We start from the raw sequence: 20,445 nt of genomic DNA on the forward strand, positions 1-20,445 counted from the left end.
ACTCTGACCAGTAGTAATACTATCATGGACTCTTTTCCCACAGAGAGCACACAACAGAAATCCAGATTAAAACCATACCTTGTAAATGAGCTGGGAGTAGTAATCTGAAGCCCCATCAAGAGTAGCACTACCAAAACTTCCCACGAGTCGATTTCCACCATTGAGTTGGCCACTGCCATAAGGGAGAAAGTGTGCAAAGCTCACTCCAATTATTGGTTCCACCAAAGGCAGAAGAGAAAGTTGCTGTATTAGAAGAAAAAAAAAAGTCAGAAATTAGGTCTAAGACAGAACACTGCAATTCTCCAGTCAGTAGAGTGGTTTCTAATTTAAGAGAAGAATTGGAATTTATCCACTGTCAGGAAATTGTTCAGCTCCAGCTCCCTGCCAGCTCATCCAGAGGCTGCCAGAGCTGACAGGAACTCTGTGCCTTTTGGACTACCTGCCATGTCAGCCCACCTTCCAAAATTAAACACCAAACTTTAAATTCCCTGATTTTGTGGAAGTTCACATTTTCCCCAACCTGTGATCAAAATTCAACGTAAGCATCAACTTCACTTCCATTGGGAGAAATCCACAGCTCCACATGGCCTCTGGACTGCCTTTGCCAGCCCCTGCACACTCACCTGTTTCAGCTGGATGAAGGTATCTGCATTAGGATAAACTGCCTGCTTCTCTTCTTCCTCTTTTTTCCTCTTCTTGGACCGAGGAGCTGCCTTCTCTCCCGTCCTCTGAGCCCGCTTGTTTCTCTGCTTCTTGGTTTCAGGTCCTACATCTGTTCTCTGGAGCTGGCTGTTACTGCACCCAAACGTACCTTGCATCTGGGCTCCTGCAGTTTGCTGTGTGAAAAAAGGAAGTGCAGCAGAATTTTTGACATGTTAATAGACAGTTCACTCCAATTTACTGCACGACTCTGAAAGCACAGGCACAGAGTAATAAATCTCACTGATAACAAAGTGTATTTTACTGGCAGGTGGAACTGCTAAACTGTCCCTACAGACAGAATTATTACCTCCCACTAACACCACTGACATCTGAAAACATCATTAAAAACTCACAGGCCAGTAACATTCTCTTTTGAATACCCCCTAAAATAAAGTTACATGTGCATGAAACCTTGGAGATGTTCACGAGGGCCTAATGAAAGACAGACTTGGTGGCAGAAGAGAGGCATGGAAATTAATATAATACAAAAGTATTTTGAGGCTAGCAACAAAAAAAAGTGTTGTGAAACCTTTCTGGATTGTACCACTTGCTTAAATACTTCCAGTACAAATCTGCAAAGCCTTTTTTCCCATGGAAGCATGGCTGGGTAAAAGGGATCAGGATGGGATGCTAATGCTACAGGGGCAAGCCAAAAGAAAGCCCATTTCTTAAAAAATTCATTATTATTTTAAACAGCCCTACATGAACCCTACCACCAGTATTCTAAGATTCCTATCACATGTTTTAACTGTGGATCTTTAACAGTTGATTACCTGCTGCTCACAACTACCTTTACTTTTATGAGTATTTTTTTCTTTTAAACACATTTAAATTTTGTATTAAGAATGAATTTGGAGTTTAGGCAGTCAAAACCCAAAAGCAGAAATTAAGAATACAATAAAATGACCAAGAAGTCTAAGTGTAAAGTGTATCTACCTCTACATAAAGAACTTTTCTTTAGGTCTGTTTTTAAAGACCTTATAAATTAATAAATCATACAGATGACTCAGGTGGAGTCACAGGAGAAAGGAGACACATCATGTTCTGTACAGACACATGCCAGTCAGTAATTAGGAATCATATTGTAAAATCCTGCATTAACACTAGGAAGTGGTATTTTTTGAAGACAATTTTCTGTACAAAATTACTTTTTTTTTTGCTTTTTAGTGGTTTCTGAATATGCTGACCTAAGAAGCCATATTAAAACTCATTCTTTGCTCAACACAGGTGATTTACTTGTGAAGAAAAGGCAAGAAAGAGGGCAAAGTTCCTTAAAGCTGTTTCCTCCACCCCTGTACAGGTAGGTTATGTCCCCACACATGCCCACAGTAAGGCACAGACTAGGCTGGACTGCTCCTGACCACAGTGTAACAAAACCAGGACCAGGCTCACCATTCCTTCAGCTGGACTCTGCTTCTCTGCTAACTTTTTATCCCCAGAAGCCTCTTCTTCTGCTCGGCCACTGTTCTCTGGTTTCTGATTTAGAAGAGATGAGGACTTCTTGTTTTTTAGCAGGTGTTTCAGCAGTTCATTCCCTGACTCCCCTTTGGCTGCCAGAGCACCGGGTGGCTGTGCTGGATTCGGAGCTGAAGAGTTTGGCTGTGAGGTGACCTTATCCTCCTCCACCTTAATACTGCTTGGATTTTCTGGTTTAGGCTCAGTTTGACCTGAGCATTGATCAGTTTCTGCCTTCTCCAGTTTAACTTCCTGGAGGCTGCTGGGTGTGTCCATTTTAGCCTTCTCAGCCTCTGCATTCCCCCCGGGCTGTTTCTGGGACACGCTGCTGCTGCTGGGGAGCTTCCCCTCCAGCTCTGGGGAACTCTCTCCCGTGTTGGATGTTGAGGGGCCCGTTAGCTCCACGGACTCCAGCTCATCCTGGTGCCGTGGCTCATTGGGGGTGTTCACTGTGGGGGTGGAGGTAGCATCAGAAATGGTTGGGGTTGATGGTGCAGTGATATCTGAGTGCGGAGTTGACGGGGCTTTTATGGACTCGGCATCGTCGTCCTTTTTCTTTTTCCGTGTCCTTTTCTTTTTGCCTTTCTCTTCTGGGATTATGTCAGAATACAGCTGGATGAGAGACTGGCCTGATACAGGGATGTTTGCAGCCTGGGGCACCCCAGTGTCCGACCCACATGGGGCACTGCCCCCCAGCACTGGAGATGAAGGGACAGCAGAAGGGAATGGAGGCCTGACCTGGTTCTGCGTAAAGGCAGCCCCAGGGAGATTCCCATGAGTTTGTTTTACATTATGGAAACTGGGGGCTCCACCTGCACCAGCAGATGCATCAGGTCCAAAAGCTGCAGGTCCCACTGGCCTTCGCTCTGTGCTTTGCATAAAATTGGTGGCAGGAGGGGAGGTCACAGCACCCTGCTGCAGGATCTGCCCCATCTGCTGCTGCTGTTGCTGTGGGGACGGCTGCAGGGGCCGAGAAGTTTGCATGAAATCACAAGGCAGCTCAGAATTGAAGAAAGGTATCTGAGATAAAGATGTTTTGTTATTCATTTCAGGCCCCATCATACTGTGCTGCTCCAGCTCCATCCTCTGCTGCAGAGCTCTCTGTCGATCCACCTCCTGCATCAGCTGGATGCGCTGCCGCTCCTGCTGCTCCCGTAAGCGCTCCTTGCGCTCCCGCTCCTGGAAACTTTCACTGAAAGGGTTGTTGTCCTCAAACTCCACCCTCGGGGGTGGCCCTGACTGTGCAGCTGCATTTGGGCCAGGCACAGGAGCTGGTGCACCAGGAGTAATTGGCAGTGGTGTCATTGGAGGCTGCATCCTTGCTGGATTCAGGGAAATATGACTCGGAGGGTTTGCAGGTTGCCATCCGGATAAGTTTGGCATCCTGGCGGGGTTGGATTGCCCAGGCATCACCACTGCATGCTGCTGATGCTGGAGCTGCTGTGCCACCATGGGGAAGCTCTGCTGATTCATTGCTGGTGCTGTTCCTCCTGGAACCATTGGAGGCTGGGCCTGGACCCCTGGCATTATGGAATGTGGGGGCATCCCACACTGCTGCTGCTGCTGCTTGATCCGGTACTCCTCAATCAGCTCCGCGTGCTCCTTCTGCTGCTTCCGGATCTAAACATTGAAACAGTCATTATTCACCTCTGCCACAAACTGGCTGTGTAAGCAGCACAAAGCATGTAACTCACCACTGTAATTCCAGGAGACAATGAACCTCAGGCCAAACCAGAATTTCTGCAGTGTTTTTAATGCTGAACAGCCATTATTTCATCAGAAATACTCCCCAGTCCAAGACTTCAAACAAAACAGCAGTGTCTCAAAGTTCTAATTACAGATCAAGACCCACTGTGCTAGAGAATATATAAACCTAAACCAGCAGTGATCCTTGTCCTACAGATCTTATCACCCATGCACAGAATACAACAGTTGGGAACAGACAGGAAAAGGGAAACAGTGAGATGGATGATGTTCACACATCAGCAATGTTTTAAAAAGATATAACTGGAAAGGAAAAGTTTGCAGGAAAACATGGATATTCCCATTTGTTCACAGGCAGATCCTCAAACACCCCATGTCAGATGAAAACTGCAACTGCTGCTTGGAAATTTAAGATTTTAAGACCAAAATAAACTCAACGTGGGCACTGCAAGTTATGCCTTGTAGCTTAGACAAACAGGAGAAATTGAGGGAAGGACACAACACTGTCAACTGGACAAGCAAGAGCCTTTCAGAAACACTGCAGAGACCCAACTAAAATGAAAATAGAAGGCTTTGCAATCCACTGGTTGATGATACATACATTATGGAAAATCTCCCTCTCACTTCTGCTCATTTGATTATGACTTCCACAGCTTATGTAGGGATAGAAAAACTCTGTAATGTATTTTGAATTGTGTGAGAGCCCTCTCCTTTAACTGAAGCAAGGACTAAGACAGAAAGCTCAGGATAACAGTGATGCCACAGGACACACTTCAGGCTGCAGGACAGATGCACCCAAAAGGTTATTTACACAATAATCCCAGATCCAAGATGATTTATGAGCTCTGCCTTGGCACTGACACTGCTGGATAAACAGTGCTACTGGACAGAGCCACTGACTGGATCCATCTGCAATGCACAGACCCCGTGCTCCAGGGCTCCTCTGTGGTCCTACAACACTAAACCTGTGCTGGCTCTGTGGGGCTGTACCATGAGGCCCTCAAAGCACCACAACCTCCAGGGGTGGATCAGGCATGACTGCCCCTGGAACGAGCTGTGGCGTCCAAGGCCCAGGGCTGAGCACACCCAGAGGCCCTGAGCTGAGCTGGAGATTTCAGCAGTGCAGGGAGGGCAGGGCAGAGCCTGTGAGCACAGGCACAGTGCCACAGGAGCCATCTGGCAGTGTCTGTGTGGCTCCATGCCTGGCCAATAACCCTGACTCACATCAGCTCCTGGGGCACAGTCAGCTCTGTGTTCTCTGTGCCTGTGTCCAGGACCAGCCACTCCCAGGGACCCAGGAGCTCTTTTCTCTCTCCATACATACAGAGACTTTTCAAAAACTAACAGGAGCTTGATTGCAGAAAAATGACTTGATCTGATTTGAAAGAGTGGCAAATTGCTTCCAACAGAAGGTGGTTAAAACTATGCTTTAAACCTCATTTAAGCTCCTATTAGGTACAGAACAAAATGCTGCTTAGGATGTGGATGAATCAACTGGTCTAAATCAGTGGCTAAAGGGCAGTGGATGGCTTCTGCTAGCAGTAGATTAAACTTAAATTTAAAAATTACCAAGAGGAGAACCTTAATTATGGGGCAGTAAATGGATCTGCCAGCAATGTCATGGTTAACAGCTCTTACTTCAGTCTAACTCCACCAAAAGATTAGACTGTCATATGTACAATAAAAATTGGTTAAAGGGTATTTTTTTTTTTTTTACATTTGTTCTACTTGTGACTCATAGTGGAAACGGAAAAAAATTATGTAGAAATAATTTACCCACTCCATTCCTCTTCCACACAGTGGAAAGATGAGCCAACTAATATTCCAACCAGCACATATTTTGTCTTGAAGCAACACAGGAGAACTCAAGGGTCAGATATTGCTCAGAACTTCATTCCAAGCTGTCTCCTGCCAAATTTTTTCCTTTATACTAGTAAAGGATAATTCTAAAGCATTTCCATTTTCAGCAGGACTAGCTGATCCTGACAATCATGCCAGGTAATTTATAATAAGTCTTGAGGAACACAGCACTAACTCCTGGTGGGCAAAGCATGTTAACAAAAATATCACAGGTTTCATCTCACTATTATCACAGTTACAATATGTGAAATCCCAACTGAATGTAAAGAAAACAAAGCCCAGTGAAAGTAGTTACATGTAGAAACAGGGGCCCAGAAAGGTTGGGAAATCCCTTCCCCTGGCGACTTACAGAACTTGACTGACAAGGTGCTGAGTAACCTGATTTAATCTTGAAGCTACTTCTGCTTTGATCATGACTAAAAGACCTCCAGACATCCCTTTGACCTATGTTATTCCATGACACAATACTGATGATCAGCATGTAGGAATGATGACAGACAATAAGACTAGTCTAACACTAAAGATATAATAAAAATAGATTTTCAAAATGTAAAAAAATAAGAAGATTGGGTTAGAACATTCACTCAAGCCTGAAACAAAGCCCTGCATGCTAAAACTTTTCTCTGAATGTTTCATTTCGCTTAGCATGGTGCCAAGAACTCTGCTGCAAGTCATTTGGCCAAGGAATTCCCCTCTTTCTAAAGTACTAACCCAGCTTTTTGTCATAACGTTTGCCACAGAATATTCCTTTGCAGCTCCAGTGTCACCTCACTCCAGAGCAACGCTGTTACACACACAGAACAGAACAGGGAGCGGCTCCTTCAGGTAGAGCTCCACTGTGTCTTCCAGAAGATTTAAAGGGAAGACTTCCTACCACTGTGACAGCTCGGTGCCAAGGTGAACAGCCTGGATTCCAGATGATTACCTGATCTAGCTGTTTTTGGACCATACTTTGCTGCTCAGTAACATGTTTCAGCTGCTCGGCATCCTCCTCTGGGAACTCCCGGCCGGCTTTCTTGGCTGTGCGCTGTTTGGCTGAAAGGGCCTTCTTGGATTTTCTGTGGGCTCCAATCTGCTCCTCCAGGTACTTCTGCTGCATTTGAAGAAGTTGTTGTGTATCCTGCAGCCATTCCTCGTATTGCTTTCGTTGTGAATCATCTAGAGAGAAGGGAAATGAAGTGTGATATGATCTCATCCTGGAGATGAGCTCTCATCCCACTCTTTAAAGCTCAAGTTTAACCATCAGGTTCCCCTCCTTATTTTAAGAAACTAGTGGTCAAATTCAGCCAAATTTGACAGAGAATTTGATACTTCAAGAACTGGTTATGTTCTTGGAGTGACTTGAGTAAATGAGGCAGATATCCAAATTACTGCATTTGTGAGAGGAAACACACTTGCCAGTGAGCAAAGGTGGCTTTGAGAACTGCTACAGAACCCAGTGATTCTCTGTCCTGCCACAGAAGAGGGGACATGGAAGATCTCTGGAAGTACTCAAGTACAAAGAGATTAGGGAACAAGGACGTAAAGAAAACATGGCCTGATTACTTCTAGTTTTTGCAGAAAACTGTTGTGCATACAAAAATTATTTTTATTACAACTTCTAATATTAAAATTATGAACACAATCAAATATTCACAAAGTGAAAGAATTAGACTGTCTTTGTAAAAATCCCTTTGTCAGTGTCAGCCCTCAGCATGGGGCATTCAGCACCAGGGCCATTTCATGCTCCCAAAATAAATGCCTCTCCTTTAGGCTGTAACTGAGACATTGCTCTTCTTTCAAATGAGAAATGCTCGTCTGCCACGGGCAATCCATTGCTCTCTGACGTTTTTCTGGAGGCAAAACAACCATGTCTGATAACACTTGACCTGCACTAAGCACAGAAAGCAAGAGAGAACACTGCTGATGGTGCCATTTGTCTCCTGATCACTTTCAGTAGGCTGGGACACCACAAATAAGCAAAGATCTTCCTTGTGAAGACCCTGGTTTGACAGAGATACCACACAGCTCCATGATTTCAATATAACCATGTCCTCCTTGCGCTCCAGACCCTGCCACCTTCTCCTCCATGAGTCACTGTGTCAGTGACAGCTTTGACTGAACACCTCAACTAAACCTACTCAGGGTGAGCTATAGCCTCAAGGTGCTTTCAGGGAAAACTTCTGCCGAACTGATCCCAAAAACTGAGGGGACAATTGAGTGGAAACACTGAGAGTAACATGAGAAACACCAAAGCACTGAAATTTTAATGAGTTCCAGGTAAGACTAACTACTACTGAACTGAAAACCAGATTTACTCAAGTGCTCAGAACCCATCACCACCCAACCAGAGCAGGGCCTTGCTGAGTGCCATGTGGAATCACACCACAAATAATTAATACAGATAATATTGCCAAAGCTCCTGACTGCATACTCAGCGCTGCTACTTAACCTTCTGGAAAATGTGAAGGAGTTTACTTCTGTTTCTTATTCACAAATATCAAGTGAAGTATTTGTAGTGATAGAAACACTTTTTTACACATGGTCTTCATCTCTCAACTAATGCTCAGTTTTAATTTCTGATAATAAATCTTTCTCATCACAGACTAGGATTCACAATTGATCCAGGACAGCCAGAAATATGGAATGCAAAAAGCTAGTGCAGTGTATTTCTGCTTTCAACAACTGTGTTTCACCAGCCAGGCTCGCCTAACCAGTGCCTGGAAAGCTTTTTCTGGTATTTGTTCAAATGACAATGATGCTGCACAAAACTTTCTGCTTCTGAAATAAAAAATTCCATCAACACACAGCTGTTCTCATTGAGCTCAGAATATTGCAACACAACCCAAGACCAGGTTTCTGATACAGCAGTCTGCCAGTTAATAAATTACTGCTCTCACACAAATCCAAATAATGTTAATTTTCTGTTTCCCTCTTTCCTTATGGTGTTTTGTTGATGATAGCTTCTAGAAAAAAATGTTAACAGCATTTACTATACATCCCTTCCCTACCTGGCATTGTAATGATGAAATGACTCAATTTTAAAAGGATGATTGTTTTGAAAGACAGGATCCATTTATGGATAGTTCACTTTAAAGAAAACAGAACAGTAAAATGGAAAAAAACCCAACCCATACAATAAATTATTAAACTTCTACTTACTGACAAAACCAGGACCAAAATTGGGAGGATTAGGTCTAGAAATCTGAGGTGTCAAACTTCCATCCTAGAAATTACAGTAGAACACAGACAAGGATATTAAATCATGATTAAATTAAAATATCCAAAACTTAGTGATCACTATTGAACAGTTTTGTTTCAAGGCCATATCAAGTTGCATTACCTGTGTAATTGCCTGCTGCATATGATTTTGGCCTTCACTGGTTTGAGCCCCTGGCACTGGCTGACCCATAAAGGGAAACCTATTGAGAAACAGAAAGAGAAATTGTAACCTTGCAAAACAGCATTTTAGAAGAGAGAGAGACAACTTTATTATGTTCAACTTAAACAAAGCACCCAAATATTATACAGACAGGCACTTGAACTTCTGTACCAAACCTTTTCAACATCTGGAGAATACAGACAGAATTTTGTCCTTGGTTGAAACTACTGCATTTTACATTTTTCAGAAAGATGATGTAAACATGACCTACTGTGCTAGAACAGTGAAAACACACACACCCAAGTCTGTATTTGTATTATAATATTTTATAATTTAAAGAAAAACAGTTAAGAACAGTCACAGATTCTCCCTGGCCCATGGACTCCCCACCTACCCTAAGGACAGTCATGGTGCAGCCTGCACAGTTCATGGCTCCTTTTGTCCTCAGAAGGGATTTAAGCAGAGGATGGAACTTGTACTACTTGGGCTAAAATAGTACTTATACCCAGCATTAAATGATTTGCTGCAACATGAGGTTCCACTGTCACATGGCCACCCCCTGTTTTCTAGCACAACCCATGGGAGATGTGTCATTACCTAATTAGCAAGTGGTAAAACAAGAAGAACATCAACATGCTGGCCATGTTGACCCATGACATTACAACTGGAACACAAATCTGATGCATTTGAACACCTTTTATAGCTCCTACTGCCACACTGTCTTTATTCCTAGGAGATAATCCTGTGTTAGCACCAAATGCAAACTACAGGACAGAAAGAATTTTTTTTCATTTCCTGCACAGTTTCCCTGAGCTCTGTCATTTCCTTTTACATTCCGTAGTCCTAAAGAATGTTGTCAAGAGCTGCCTACCTGTTCATGACCATTGGTGGCATCCCCATGTTACTCTGTGCCATGACTTTGTTGATCCCCTTAAGAGCCACCATTTTGGCTTTCATTATGGGATCTGTAATCGCATCAAAATCTGTAAGACAAAATCAGCAGCAGTGAATCACACAGCTGAACATCACAACTTATTAAATGGAAATCACTTGTTTGCATTTAGTTCATGTGTAAATCTTCAGTAAAACATTAACTGCATTCCTATTTCACATTAATTGTCCTCCCCACTTTGATATTCAAGGTCAATACACAGTTTCATGTATCCTGTGGAAGTTAGTGCAGCACCAGCTGTCCTTGCTTTCAGCCACAACACACAACATACAACCAAAAGCAGGTCAGAATGAGAGTCTGAGAACAGATTAATCAATTCTATTTCTAGGTTTAAGACTCAGGAAGAGGAGTTGTTCCTGTGATCTCAACTGGCACACCATCACTAATGCACTATGAGAATGGCCATGATGGTCACTGTAGTTACAACTTAAAAAATTCTCAAAATTTAGTGTTTCATTATCAGTTAAATAATGGTGATGGTCTTGATTTGAATGCTCAAACTGCTAGCTTATATTAAACAAGCAACAACAGCTTTTCTTAAATTTTTTCAGTACAAGCAGAATTACATGTGATATTTCTGGGCCTTCCCTAGACTGTGGGTTAGTAACAGCTTTTGATAATCCCTTTCCTTATGACACAATAAATACTACAAAAAAAAGTCATAAAACAACCATAAACATAAAATTGATAGATCAAATATCAAGAAGGTCAGCTACCGCACTTGAACGTTTAATTTTGTTTACAAAGGATGCATTTACTCCCTATCTCATAAGAACCTAAAGTATAAAGAGAGAATGTGACACAGCTGATGTCACAAACATTATCAGTTAGAGCAGAGCTACCCTGATCCTGGTAATGACAACAGGAGCCTTGCCAGAGCTCAGAATTCCACCTACATGCTCAATTTCCATACTCCCTTAGTACCTAATAGGCAGGCTGATTTTTATTATGCCACCTTCAAGCTCTACATATTTACCTGCTTCTGGCAGTCCTGTGGACTATTTAACTATTTGCTGCTGCATTTTTAGAACACCAACCAGAACACAAACAGGACACCCACATACCAATATTGGGGAAAAATGGCTCCGAACGCTGGCGAATCATGGCTTGCATCTGTCTCTGCTGCTGCTGTTCCTGCCTCTCCTGATCCAAGAGGTCCTGCAGAAGAAGTGGCTGCTCCTCTAGCAGAAGTGGCCTCTCTCTGTTTTGTTGCTGAGCTAATGGCTGAGGGAGCATCATCTGCTGGGGACCGGAGATGCCGCTGGGACCAGGACGGTTTGGTACAGCCACAGTCTGGTTAGATGTCTGTCCTGTCCCAAAGTTATGATTAGATGACTGACCCTGAATAAATCCTGGATTTGGTGACCCTTGAGAAAAATTATGGTTCATTCGTGGAACCATGGGCAGATTGGAATTTAAAGTGTTTTCCAAGATCTGTCCAGCAGGTGTCATGAGTGTTTGTGGAATACCTGATCCATGGTTCATTTGTGTGGGTGGCAGAGATTGAGATGGAGATCCCAGAGTTCTTGCTTCAGCATTGTCTGAGCTTTCACTAGACAGCAAACTTGAGAGGACTGGGGTGGACCCAGAAATACTGCAGGAACTTACTGCTCCTTGAACAGGCAGTGGAGCAGATCCCTGAGCATCTGGACTAGGCACAGTTGTATCTTGACTAGGAACAGCAGGAGTTTTGTCAGGGAATTCTGGGTTAGCAGGTTGCCCAGGAGCCTTTTCCCCATCCTTTAACTCCACTTCAGCAGCCCGTTGAGTACTTGTGGACTCAGTATTTCCATCACCTTTTTCATTTTCATTCTTCTTTTCCTCTTGACTGTTTGGGGAAAGTACTTTTGTTTTCATTTCATTTTCTGCAGCTGATTTCTTTGGTGGAGACTGGGTCTCAGCAGGGGTAACAGCTGTATCACCTTGTTCTTTCTGTTTGGGTTCTTCTGCCTTGCCCTGGATATCTAGTTTGTCATCAATGGGAACACTAAGGTCGAGTTCTTCATTAAACATTCCTTTCTTATCCCCCACATCAAGGTCTGGGTCTGTGTATGCAATTAAATCAAACTCCCCAGATCTCAGAAGATCATCAAGGTGAGGATCATTGGTTTCCAAATTATCTAGTGTGTCCAGTTCATCTCCCTTCCCATCCTCTGTGTCCAGGTTCAGATTTTCCAAATCCTCATCATCTAAATCTTTGACTTCAACTCCATCAAGGTCTTTCACATCCAAATCTTTAACAGCAGGATCATCAGGATCAAGCTTTTCTTCTAGACCATCACTTGGCTGGTTAGGAATCTGCAAGTTTGCAGATTCATCACTTGGTGCAGATGCAGACAAAGATGTTCCTGGGAACGCATCAGCAACTGGCTGACCCAGAGAACGCATTACAAGTGCAGGTGGGTTCTCAGGATTGATTTGATCCTGCTGGGACTGGGACATGTGCTCCAAACCCGCAGCCATCTGCAGCTGGTTTGGTATTCCTTGAGAATTGTGTCTCAGCGGTTCTGCCTGTCTCGGGCCTGGGAAATCCTGCCTGGGCAGGAAGCCGGGGTGCCTCTGGTGCTGAGCTGCTGCATCCAGCACGGTGGCAGCAGCAGGGCTGAAGGGCAGCCTTGGCCTGCCATCAGGAGCTCTGTGACGCAGCTCGATGAACGCCTGCCCCAGGATGTTGTGCTGCTGCACTGGAATTCCCTGCGGGGGGAAATGCTGCGAGATCCCGGCTGCGTTATTGATCTGAGGGCTGTTCACGGCCCGGGGCATGTCAATAGACAGGGATCTCCTCAGCTGTGGGGGAACTCCAGGGCGCTGCATGGGCTGCTGAGGACCAAGGAAACGTTCCTGGCCCGAGGGTGGACCATGGCCCCCTCCTGGAAATCCATATCTAAGATAAAACATGAAAGGTAAATGATTTTTTTTTTCTCAGTCTCATACGACTAAGTAACTGTTCACCAAAATGCTTTACATGATGCATTCATCAAGATATTTAAAGCAATGTTTTGACTAATTATACTTACATTTAAATGAGCTTTATGACTACAATAAAATAATTGCTTTAATTATGTTTAATAAACAACCTGTTTTCAATTTCAATAATAATAATAATGGATAGAAAACTCTGACAGTCAGAACTAACCTAGTAATTAAAATACAAGTTAATACAATTCAGAGTAAAAAAACCTCAGTGTGTGGATTTAGAAATTAATGAAATAAATCCAGTTACTGAAAAAATTAACTTCTGAGAATGTATGTTGATGCTGGCATTCATTTTACATTGTAGCATTCACCGTAAAAACACCACAGACAGAAGCTGATGTTCAATCACATACTCATTAGAAATTAATTTATTCATTATTAAGACATCAAAAATAAAGTCTTTTACTTTTTCTTAGAAATGCCCCAAAAGCCATGGGAAACAAGATGTTTCAGTCACATAAGTTTGACTAGTTCTGCAGTTTATTCATTTATTTTTCTGAATTACTCCCAACAAAACAGTGTAAAATACTTAGTGTAATACACACATTCTAATGTTACAGGAAAACCCACTGCACGTACAGAGTTCAGGAAGGTTACCAGCTCCAGCAGATGATTTTTCACCCTGTCTAAAAAGCCCCCTTTCTCCAACTATCCCTGTAATATCTTGAGTTTAAGAGATCCAAGAGCTCACCTCAGACCATGAGGTCTCATTCCCATGGTGTTCATATCTCCTGGAAACTGGGGCCTGTTGAACTGCCCATCCCCAGGGAACGGCCCACGCTGGTCCTTTGGGTACATGGAGAACCTTGGCCCACCTGGAGGGACCACAGGGGATCTGATATTCCCAGGATAGGGAGGAGGAGGGCGGTTAAAGATTTGATTTAAGTTGTCTTGCTGCCAATGCTGAAGAGGGGCTGCATGGGGAGGAGCTGCTGCGTCCTGCAAGGCCTTTTCCTGGCGAACTGCATTCTTCTTCTGCTGCTGCTGCTGCAGAATAATCTCACGGAGCTTCTGGCGCTGTTTACAAGAAAGTAAATCATTATACTTGACACTGTAACTGACATCTTTTGAAGTGTTACACTCTGCTAGGTTAAGCCTTTTGGAAGAAATAGATTCTTCACTTGTTCCAGGAAAATATAACAAACAACCACAATCACCTCAGAAATGAGGAGGGTCAAATGGTGCAGGGTGCTGGTACCCAACTTAACATCCAGACCTCTTGGTAAAATGTATGGTGTGATCCCATTCTACCATTTAACATAGAAGCAACTCTCTTTCCATTTTTCTATTCCAGTATTGCAGGCCCTTTCACCACAGGAAAAGTGCATTCTGAGAGACAAACATGACTAGAGTTCCACTGAAGAAAATTCAGCAAAAGGTTTTTACACCATAGCTACAGAGTTCACTCTTAACTCTGTATGATAACCACTATGATAAACCACTGGTTTCCCATTAAATTCATTTAACATCCATCCTTCCAAACAAAAGATTGAGCAGCTTTCCCCAAGCTGAATGTAATTCAATCTCTTAGCAAGAGCTATTTGCCAGACATTCATGGACAGAAACATGAAGTGTATGTGCCTCAAGAAGAGCTGCGACCAAGGGAAGGATTGACCTCAACACAATGGCCAACTGCAAAGTCAGACATTAAGTCTGATATCTTTGCTTGTACTCCCTTCTCCAGGCAGTGAACAAGTCTCTGACAATCAGTTCCACAACTCATTTGTTACAGAATAGAACAAACTGACCTTTTAAAATATTTTTTTTCCTCAGACTGTAGCTAAAAGCACTATTACTATTACAGACCAACCAATTATGTCTTCAGTGGCTTCAAATACAGCCTTTGCTTCTTTTTTTTGGATCTTGTCCAAACTCCTTAAAAATGACTGATGTTTCTGTATTCTGTATATTGTGCTTCTATCCAGAAGGACCAAACTAACATATTCAGTAAACTAAGATAATTCATATCTTACACATAGTTATGTTTAATGGCAAGAAATTTCAAGTATTAACAAGATGGGGGAAATTATTCTACTTCTAGAATTTTAATATCATCAGACTTCTCACCTGTCTTAACTTCTCAGTATCTGCTTGAGACATATTCATGGTGTTCTGTGTATCTGTTACTCCCGTGGTGGGTGCTGGACCAGGAACTTGTGAAACTTTGGGAAATTGTTGTCCTTGAGAAGTCATGGGAGCATTTCCAGATGCACTGAAGGTGCCCTCAGATCCAGGCCGTGGCTGTTCAGCAGCATCATGGGCCAGCTGACCAGTTCCAAAAGATTCTGGCTGAGGTCTTGGAGTCATTGGTGGCTGATCATATGGGTCATGTGCTGGAGTAGCTGCACCATGGCTAAAGGAATCTGTTATTGCAGGTCCTGCAGACCTGGGAGTTTGAGAACATGGGTCTGATGGTCTGACAAAAGTGCCCTGCAACCTGCTCTGTGGTGTCTGCAGGAAAGGATCTCGACCTGTTATTAGTCCTGGCCTTGTCATGGCAGGTCTGTTAAAACCCTCAGGAATCCCTGGCCTTGGGGTTGCTGGCTGCTGAGAGTAAGGATCACTGAGAACTGGCCGTGGTGTTCCAGGAGGTTGGGCATAGGGATCAGAATGTCTCTGCTGGTTTGCTGGGGACTGAGCAAACAAATCTGCTGGTTGAGCAGGTCTTGGTGTTGGAGGCTGCTGCATATATGGATCCACCGTGGTGGGACGAGGAGTTCCTGGGGGTTGGGCGTAAGGATCAGCAACTGGCCGAGGAGTACCTGGAGGCTGGGAGTAAGGGTCCTGAGAAGCCGGCCTTGAAATGGGCCCAGACTGAGGGAAAGAATCACCCTGCTGCCGCACTATCCGCGGCGGGTGGGCAAAAGGCTCCTTCATCGCAGGGTGGGGAGTGAGGGGAGGCTGGCTGTAGGGATCATTGGCCTGGTTATGGGAAAAGTTATCCACAGGCCTGGGTGTCAGAGGGGGCCTTTCATAGGGATCGACAGCAACGCGCCGGGGCGTGGCTGGCATGGAGGAGTAAGGATCCTGCGGGGACTGAGGAGGGCGCAGAGGAGTTTTGAAAGGTCCAGGGCTCCCATCCACAGGAGCAGGAGTGGGAGTCAATGGAGGCCGTGCATAGGCATCAGCAGAGGTTACTCTCTGTCTCTGAAATGTGTCAGTCCTAGGAGCCGGCTTCGTAAACGGATCGCTGCTTCCAGCAGCTAAAGGAACCTTCCCTGACTGCTCCATAACTATGGGCGACCGTGGGACTCCCAGTGGTTTGGAGAACTGCTCTGATGGCAGGACAGGCCTGGGTGTGTCTGGTGGCTTTGCATAGGGATCGCTGCTACCTGGAGATGAAGAACATGAGTCCCTGACTGGTGAGGGCCTGCTTCCCGACGGCTCCCGAGATATGGAGGGCTGTGCTGCACAGGAATCTAACGGGGTGATGGGGTTCCTTCTGACAAAGTTCTGGTTGATGGGTGCTGGTCTGGGTGTTCCCACCATTTTAGCATAGGGATCCATTGGAGAAGGAGGCCTTGTGTTTGTGGAACCTGGAGAAAACATCTGTTGTGATGATGTCTGAGGAGTCTGAGACTGAGACAGTGAATCGTGCACTGGGATTCGGGTGGGAGTGGGAGGTGGGGCCTGTGGCTTTAGGAACACATCATCTGAGGACACTGATGTGGGTGTAGCAGGGAGCTGTTGCTTTGTGAACAGATCCTTATGGAATGTCTGCTGTGCAGGAGACATACTTCCATTGCCAGTCTGCGGCGTTAAGGGGCTCTGGATCCCACTGCTGGGTGTGTCTGAGCCAGACTGGTTCAGGAGCTGCTGTGAACCAAACTGCTGCTGCTGCTGTTGCTGCTGCTGTTGCTGCTGCTCATTTTTCACCTGTTCAAGCTTCTGTGTGGCTTCTATTTTGGCCTGCTGCTTACTTTTTTGCCGCATTTGCTGTTTTAAAATAATGAGGAAATATGTTACACTTCTAAGTTTAGGGTATACAAAATTTTTCTAATGACTGAATCTATAATTGAAACCTCAGGACACATTCAATATCAGTTACAAATAATTGCAAATTTTAAATACAAAGGGAGCAGAGAGTCCAGCTATTTGTAAAGTTTAATTACCTTGACATGCATCTTGCTTGCCTGGGAATAAGCATTTCCCAGGCTGCCTAAAGAGCATCACCACTTTCCAATCTTATACTCTGGAGACAAAGGTTAGTGACATGCAGCACTGGTGTGGGCTTTGTGAGACATCCAGCCCCATGGGAGGCAGCAGTCTGCAGGACAAAGTTACTGCAATACAGGGTATGTAATAAAAACCTACTGCAGCGACCACCCATGCAGAGAAAGAACAACCTGTTTCTATAATACACAGGATTTAATAGTCAAAATTTAAAGAAAAGGTTTTTCACAAACAGCTTATCTCCTGATAACATCTATTTTCTTCCCAAGCAGAATGGCTGACTGTATACTCTTCTACAAAGAAAGACACAAATTGATTTCATTGCAACAGATTCCTACAATGCAATAAAAAGCAGGGAGAAAATAACAAAACACCTTAAATGCTACACACCTGTCTGAACTTCCATTCCTGCTCATGTTCTGATTCCCTCTGTTTTAATGGATCTTTAAAGAGGTCGGAGTCGATGCGGGAGCTGGGATCAATGCTATCCTGTTGCTGCTGCCTTTTCATGGAGTCATTTGACATCTGTACTTTATTGATGCGCAAAGCAGCTCTATTATCTCTGGCTTTTTGCTGGAAAAAGAGAAAAGATGCAGTTAAGACTTATTTTCTTCTACTAAGTGTGCACACTCCAACTGTTATTCCTACAAAATCTATCACCAAATTATTTGTACAGCCTGCTTTAATCACACACATCTTCGTGGAAATGACATTATGCACTTCGGAAAGAATTCCAAACAGAAAAATTTCACACCTCTATGGAAATTCTGTGTTTAACATATACAGAAGGAACTAAGAGGTTATTAGCAATTAGTAAATTAGTAAACCTATTAGCAAAGCTTTTCTATACAGGAGGGTGTCTGTTGCAGGCACTGTGCTGTGCCAAGAAATCGTTAATGGCACCAGTTTACCTTTCAAATCACATACTGGTGTGGTCTTACAACGTGAAGGCTGAACACAACAGATGATGTTTGGATCAATAAAGGCCACTAATGTGGAGAACTTCAATGACAAGAAAAATACAGTCTAGTCCATTAAATGACCTCTTAAGATCTGAGTCTGTTAACAGTTAACAGTATAAACATAGGATATGGGCTTATGGATCAGGAAAAACTGTATGGAGACACAGCAATTCCTCTTCAATGAGGCATTTTACAGCCATAGTGACACTTTAAAGTATCTAATGGAAGTTTCAAATCACCTGTTTTACCACCAATCTAGGATGTGATTTCTTTTCTGAACCAAACCCTCACATCCTCTCCTTCACAAATTTATCTGCTGCTGTCAAGTAGGGGTTGCCTAGAGGAAAAGGCTTTAATACCTCCCCCCCAACAATGAAATAGTGACATAGATGAGAGCACCAATGTCACAGCAGTAGAAAAATCACTGTCATTTCTCCCTGTAAGTGATGGGATTGTGCATGCTAAGTAAAGTAAAAAGCCTACAGTGAAAATTTACTAGTATGCCTCGGAATTTCATTTCAGCCTTCATTCAACCTCTCAGAGTGTAAGTCCCTCAGGAGAGGCACCACAGCAGCTTCTTGTGTGCACAATGCCAGGAACACCAGCAGGAGCTGCATGGCAGAAGCACAAGGACTGCTCTGAGAGGAATTAACCATGTCTTGCTTTGTAAATACTGGTGTGCAGGAGCATGCCCTCCCCTCCTCTACATAAGGGAAGTAATTTTTGCTGCTGACTTTTGGATACCCATCACAAGGATACGACTGCATTTTTTAAGAACAATGAATAATAAAGCAATCAGTAATAGAAATAACTGTGAAGTGGTAAATGCCACCCATTAAGTGGGTATTATCTTATAAATACCACAAAGAAGGAATCACCAAGATTAACTACAGCATGGGCAAGGTGACATAGAGGTCCAAAGGTGCTGAAATTGCAACACTGAGTAAAAAGCAGAATGATGATGATGCCTCAGTGATACAAAGGATAAACGAGAGAATTATTCTTTCAAGTGGAAAGGGTTTCAGAAATATCAAGAACTGCACTTCTCACAATGAATTTGGGATATGATTTATCCTCTTAAGTCAGAGATCACAACAATTTTGAATTTGGACAGCAGAAGATGATGTAGTACTGCTAAACTCTGAGTCATCAACATGCAGAGGAATGAAGTTTGTTTACTGGTGGGACTATATGAAGAAAGTGCAGGTAGGGGAAGGCTATGAGACTGAAAACTGCAAAATCCACAGAAACCTGCAAAGTGAGAATGATCATCCAATAGCTGCTGAGACGAAACAAAGATGAGAACCAGGAGAGAATGGAAGTTAAAGAAAAGTACATTTGCCAACAATCGTTGGGAAAGTCCAAAAGAATCAATAATACTCTGGATACACACAGGCCTCAACAGAGGTTAAGGTTCACCCCCTGTGAATGGCAGAAGTTCTGCAGGGTGAAATCAATGACTGTGTAATTCCAGATAACTGCTACAAGTATCTGTGTGTTCACTTAACACAGATGTGAAGAAGGTGAATGATTTTGGAGAGAAAAATGGAGTCCTTCATGCTCCCCACAAAATGGTACCAGAAAAATGGACAGCAGAAGATATCAGGAGAGTTTCCATACAAAGCAATACAAGAGAGTAAGCAGAGAAAGGGAACAGTAAAGCAAGAACACGAGGAGTAGAAATAAATAAGGCAAACAAAGGTGTGAGCACTGACACCTCTGGAATTGTTAGTTCAATAGCTGAAAGACTTCAGCAGCTCTTAAGAGAGGAAAAAGAATAGCCCAGTGAGAGGGGATGATGAAAGAGAGAGGAATCTCATGATCAGTTGTTATTATCCTTCTCAAGAAACTGGTGAGATTCTGTGTAGAAAGAGACAGAGCAAGATGACTTGAGGCATGAATTAAAGACAGCAGAGAGGCAGTGGAAGCCACAAATGTTCTCATCTCAGCTGATGTCTTTACATTGCACAGTACTAATAGAGTTTATTCCAAGACTGAAAAACAAAGAATACAGGTAGAAGTTTTCAGACTTAGAAGTTAAATTAAAAAGGTTTTCTTGCAGTAAGGGAACTATCACTAAACCTTGAACTTGAGTTATTAAAAACAGAACAAAACAACACAACCTTATAAATGAAATGTATGTTTGCTGGAAGCATGCAAATGCAGGTGGGAATTGTTCTTACCACATAGGGAGCCCTCTCTTGAGAGCTTGCTTTCCTCCACAGTTTAGCAATTTGCTTCACTCTTGTAGCCCAGTCTGCAACCAAAAAATGTGTCAATACACAAGGCTATGATAAGTC

At 43.5% G+C, this 20,445-nt stretch overlaps 1 protein-coding gene across 13 annotated transcripts in view; it reads right to left on the reverse strand.

The window, feature by feature from the left end:
- KMT2C (lysine methyltransferase 2C) overlaps positions 1-20,445 on the reverse strand; it is a 187,840-nt gene that overhangs the window by 15,208 nt on the left and 152,187 nt on the right. For all 13 annotated transcript variants that reach the window (XM_059839320.1, XM_059839435.1, XM_059839379.1 and 10 more), the window contains 12 exons: positions 20,329-20,402; positions 17,574-17,756; positions 15,078-16,946; positions 13,702-14,027; positions 11,099-12,918; positions 9,954-10,065; positions 9,044-9,122; positions 8,863-8,926; positions 6,647-6,879; positions 2,095-3,777; positions 624-836; positions 79-243 (listed from right to left, as the gene is read on the reverse strand). In XM_059839320.1, coding sequence (XP_059695303.1) covers positions 79-243; positions 624-836; positions 2,095-3,777; positions 6,647-6,879; positions 8,863-8,926; positions 9,044-9,122; positions 9,954-10,065; positions 11,099-12,918; positions 13,702-14,027; positions 15,078-16,946; positions 17,574-17,756; positions 20,329-20,402 — 6,821 coding nt within the window. The remainder of the gene's footprint in view (positions 1-78; positions 244-623; positions 837-2,094; positions 3,778-6,646; positions 6,880-8,862; positions 8,927-9,043; positions 9,123-9,953; positions 10,066-11,098; positions 12,919-13,701; positions 14,028-15,077; positions 16,947-17,573; positions 17,757-20,328; positions 20,403-20,445) is intronic.

Source organism: Haemorhous mexicanus, chromosome 1 (genome assembly GCF_027477595.1).
Source record: "Haemorhous mexicanus isolate bHaeMex1 chromosome 1, bHaeMex1.pri, whole genome shotgun sequence".
NCBI classification, from domain to species: domain Eukaryota; kingdom Metazoa; phylum Chordata; class Aves; order Passeriformes; family Fringillidae; genus Haemorhous; species Haemorhous mexicanus.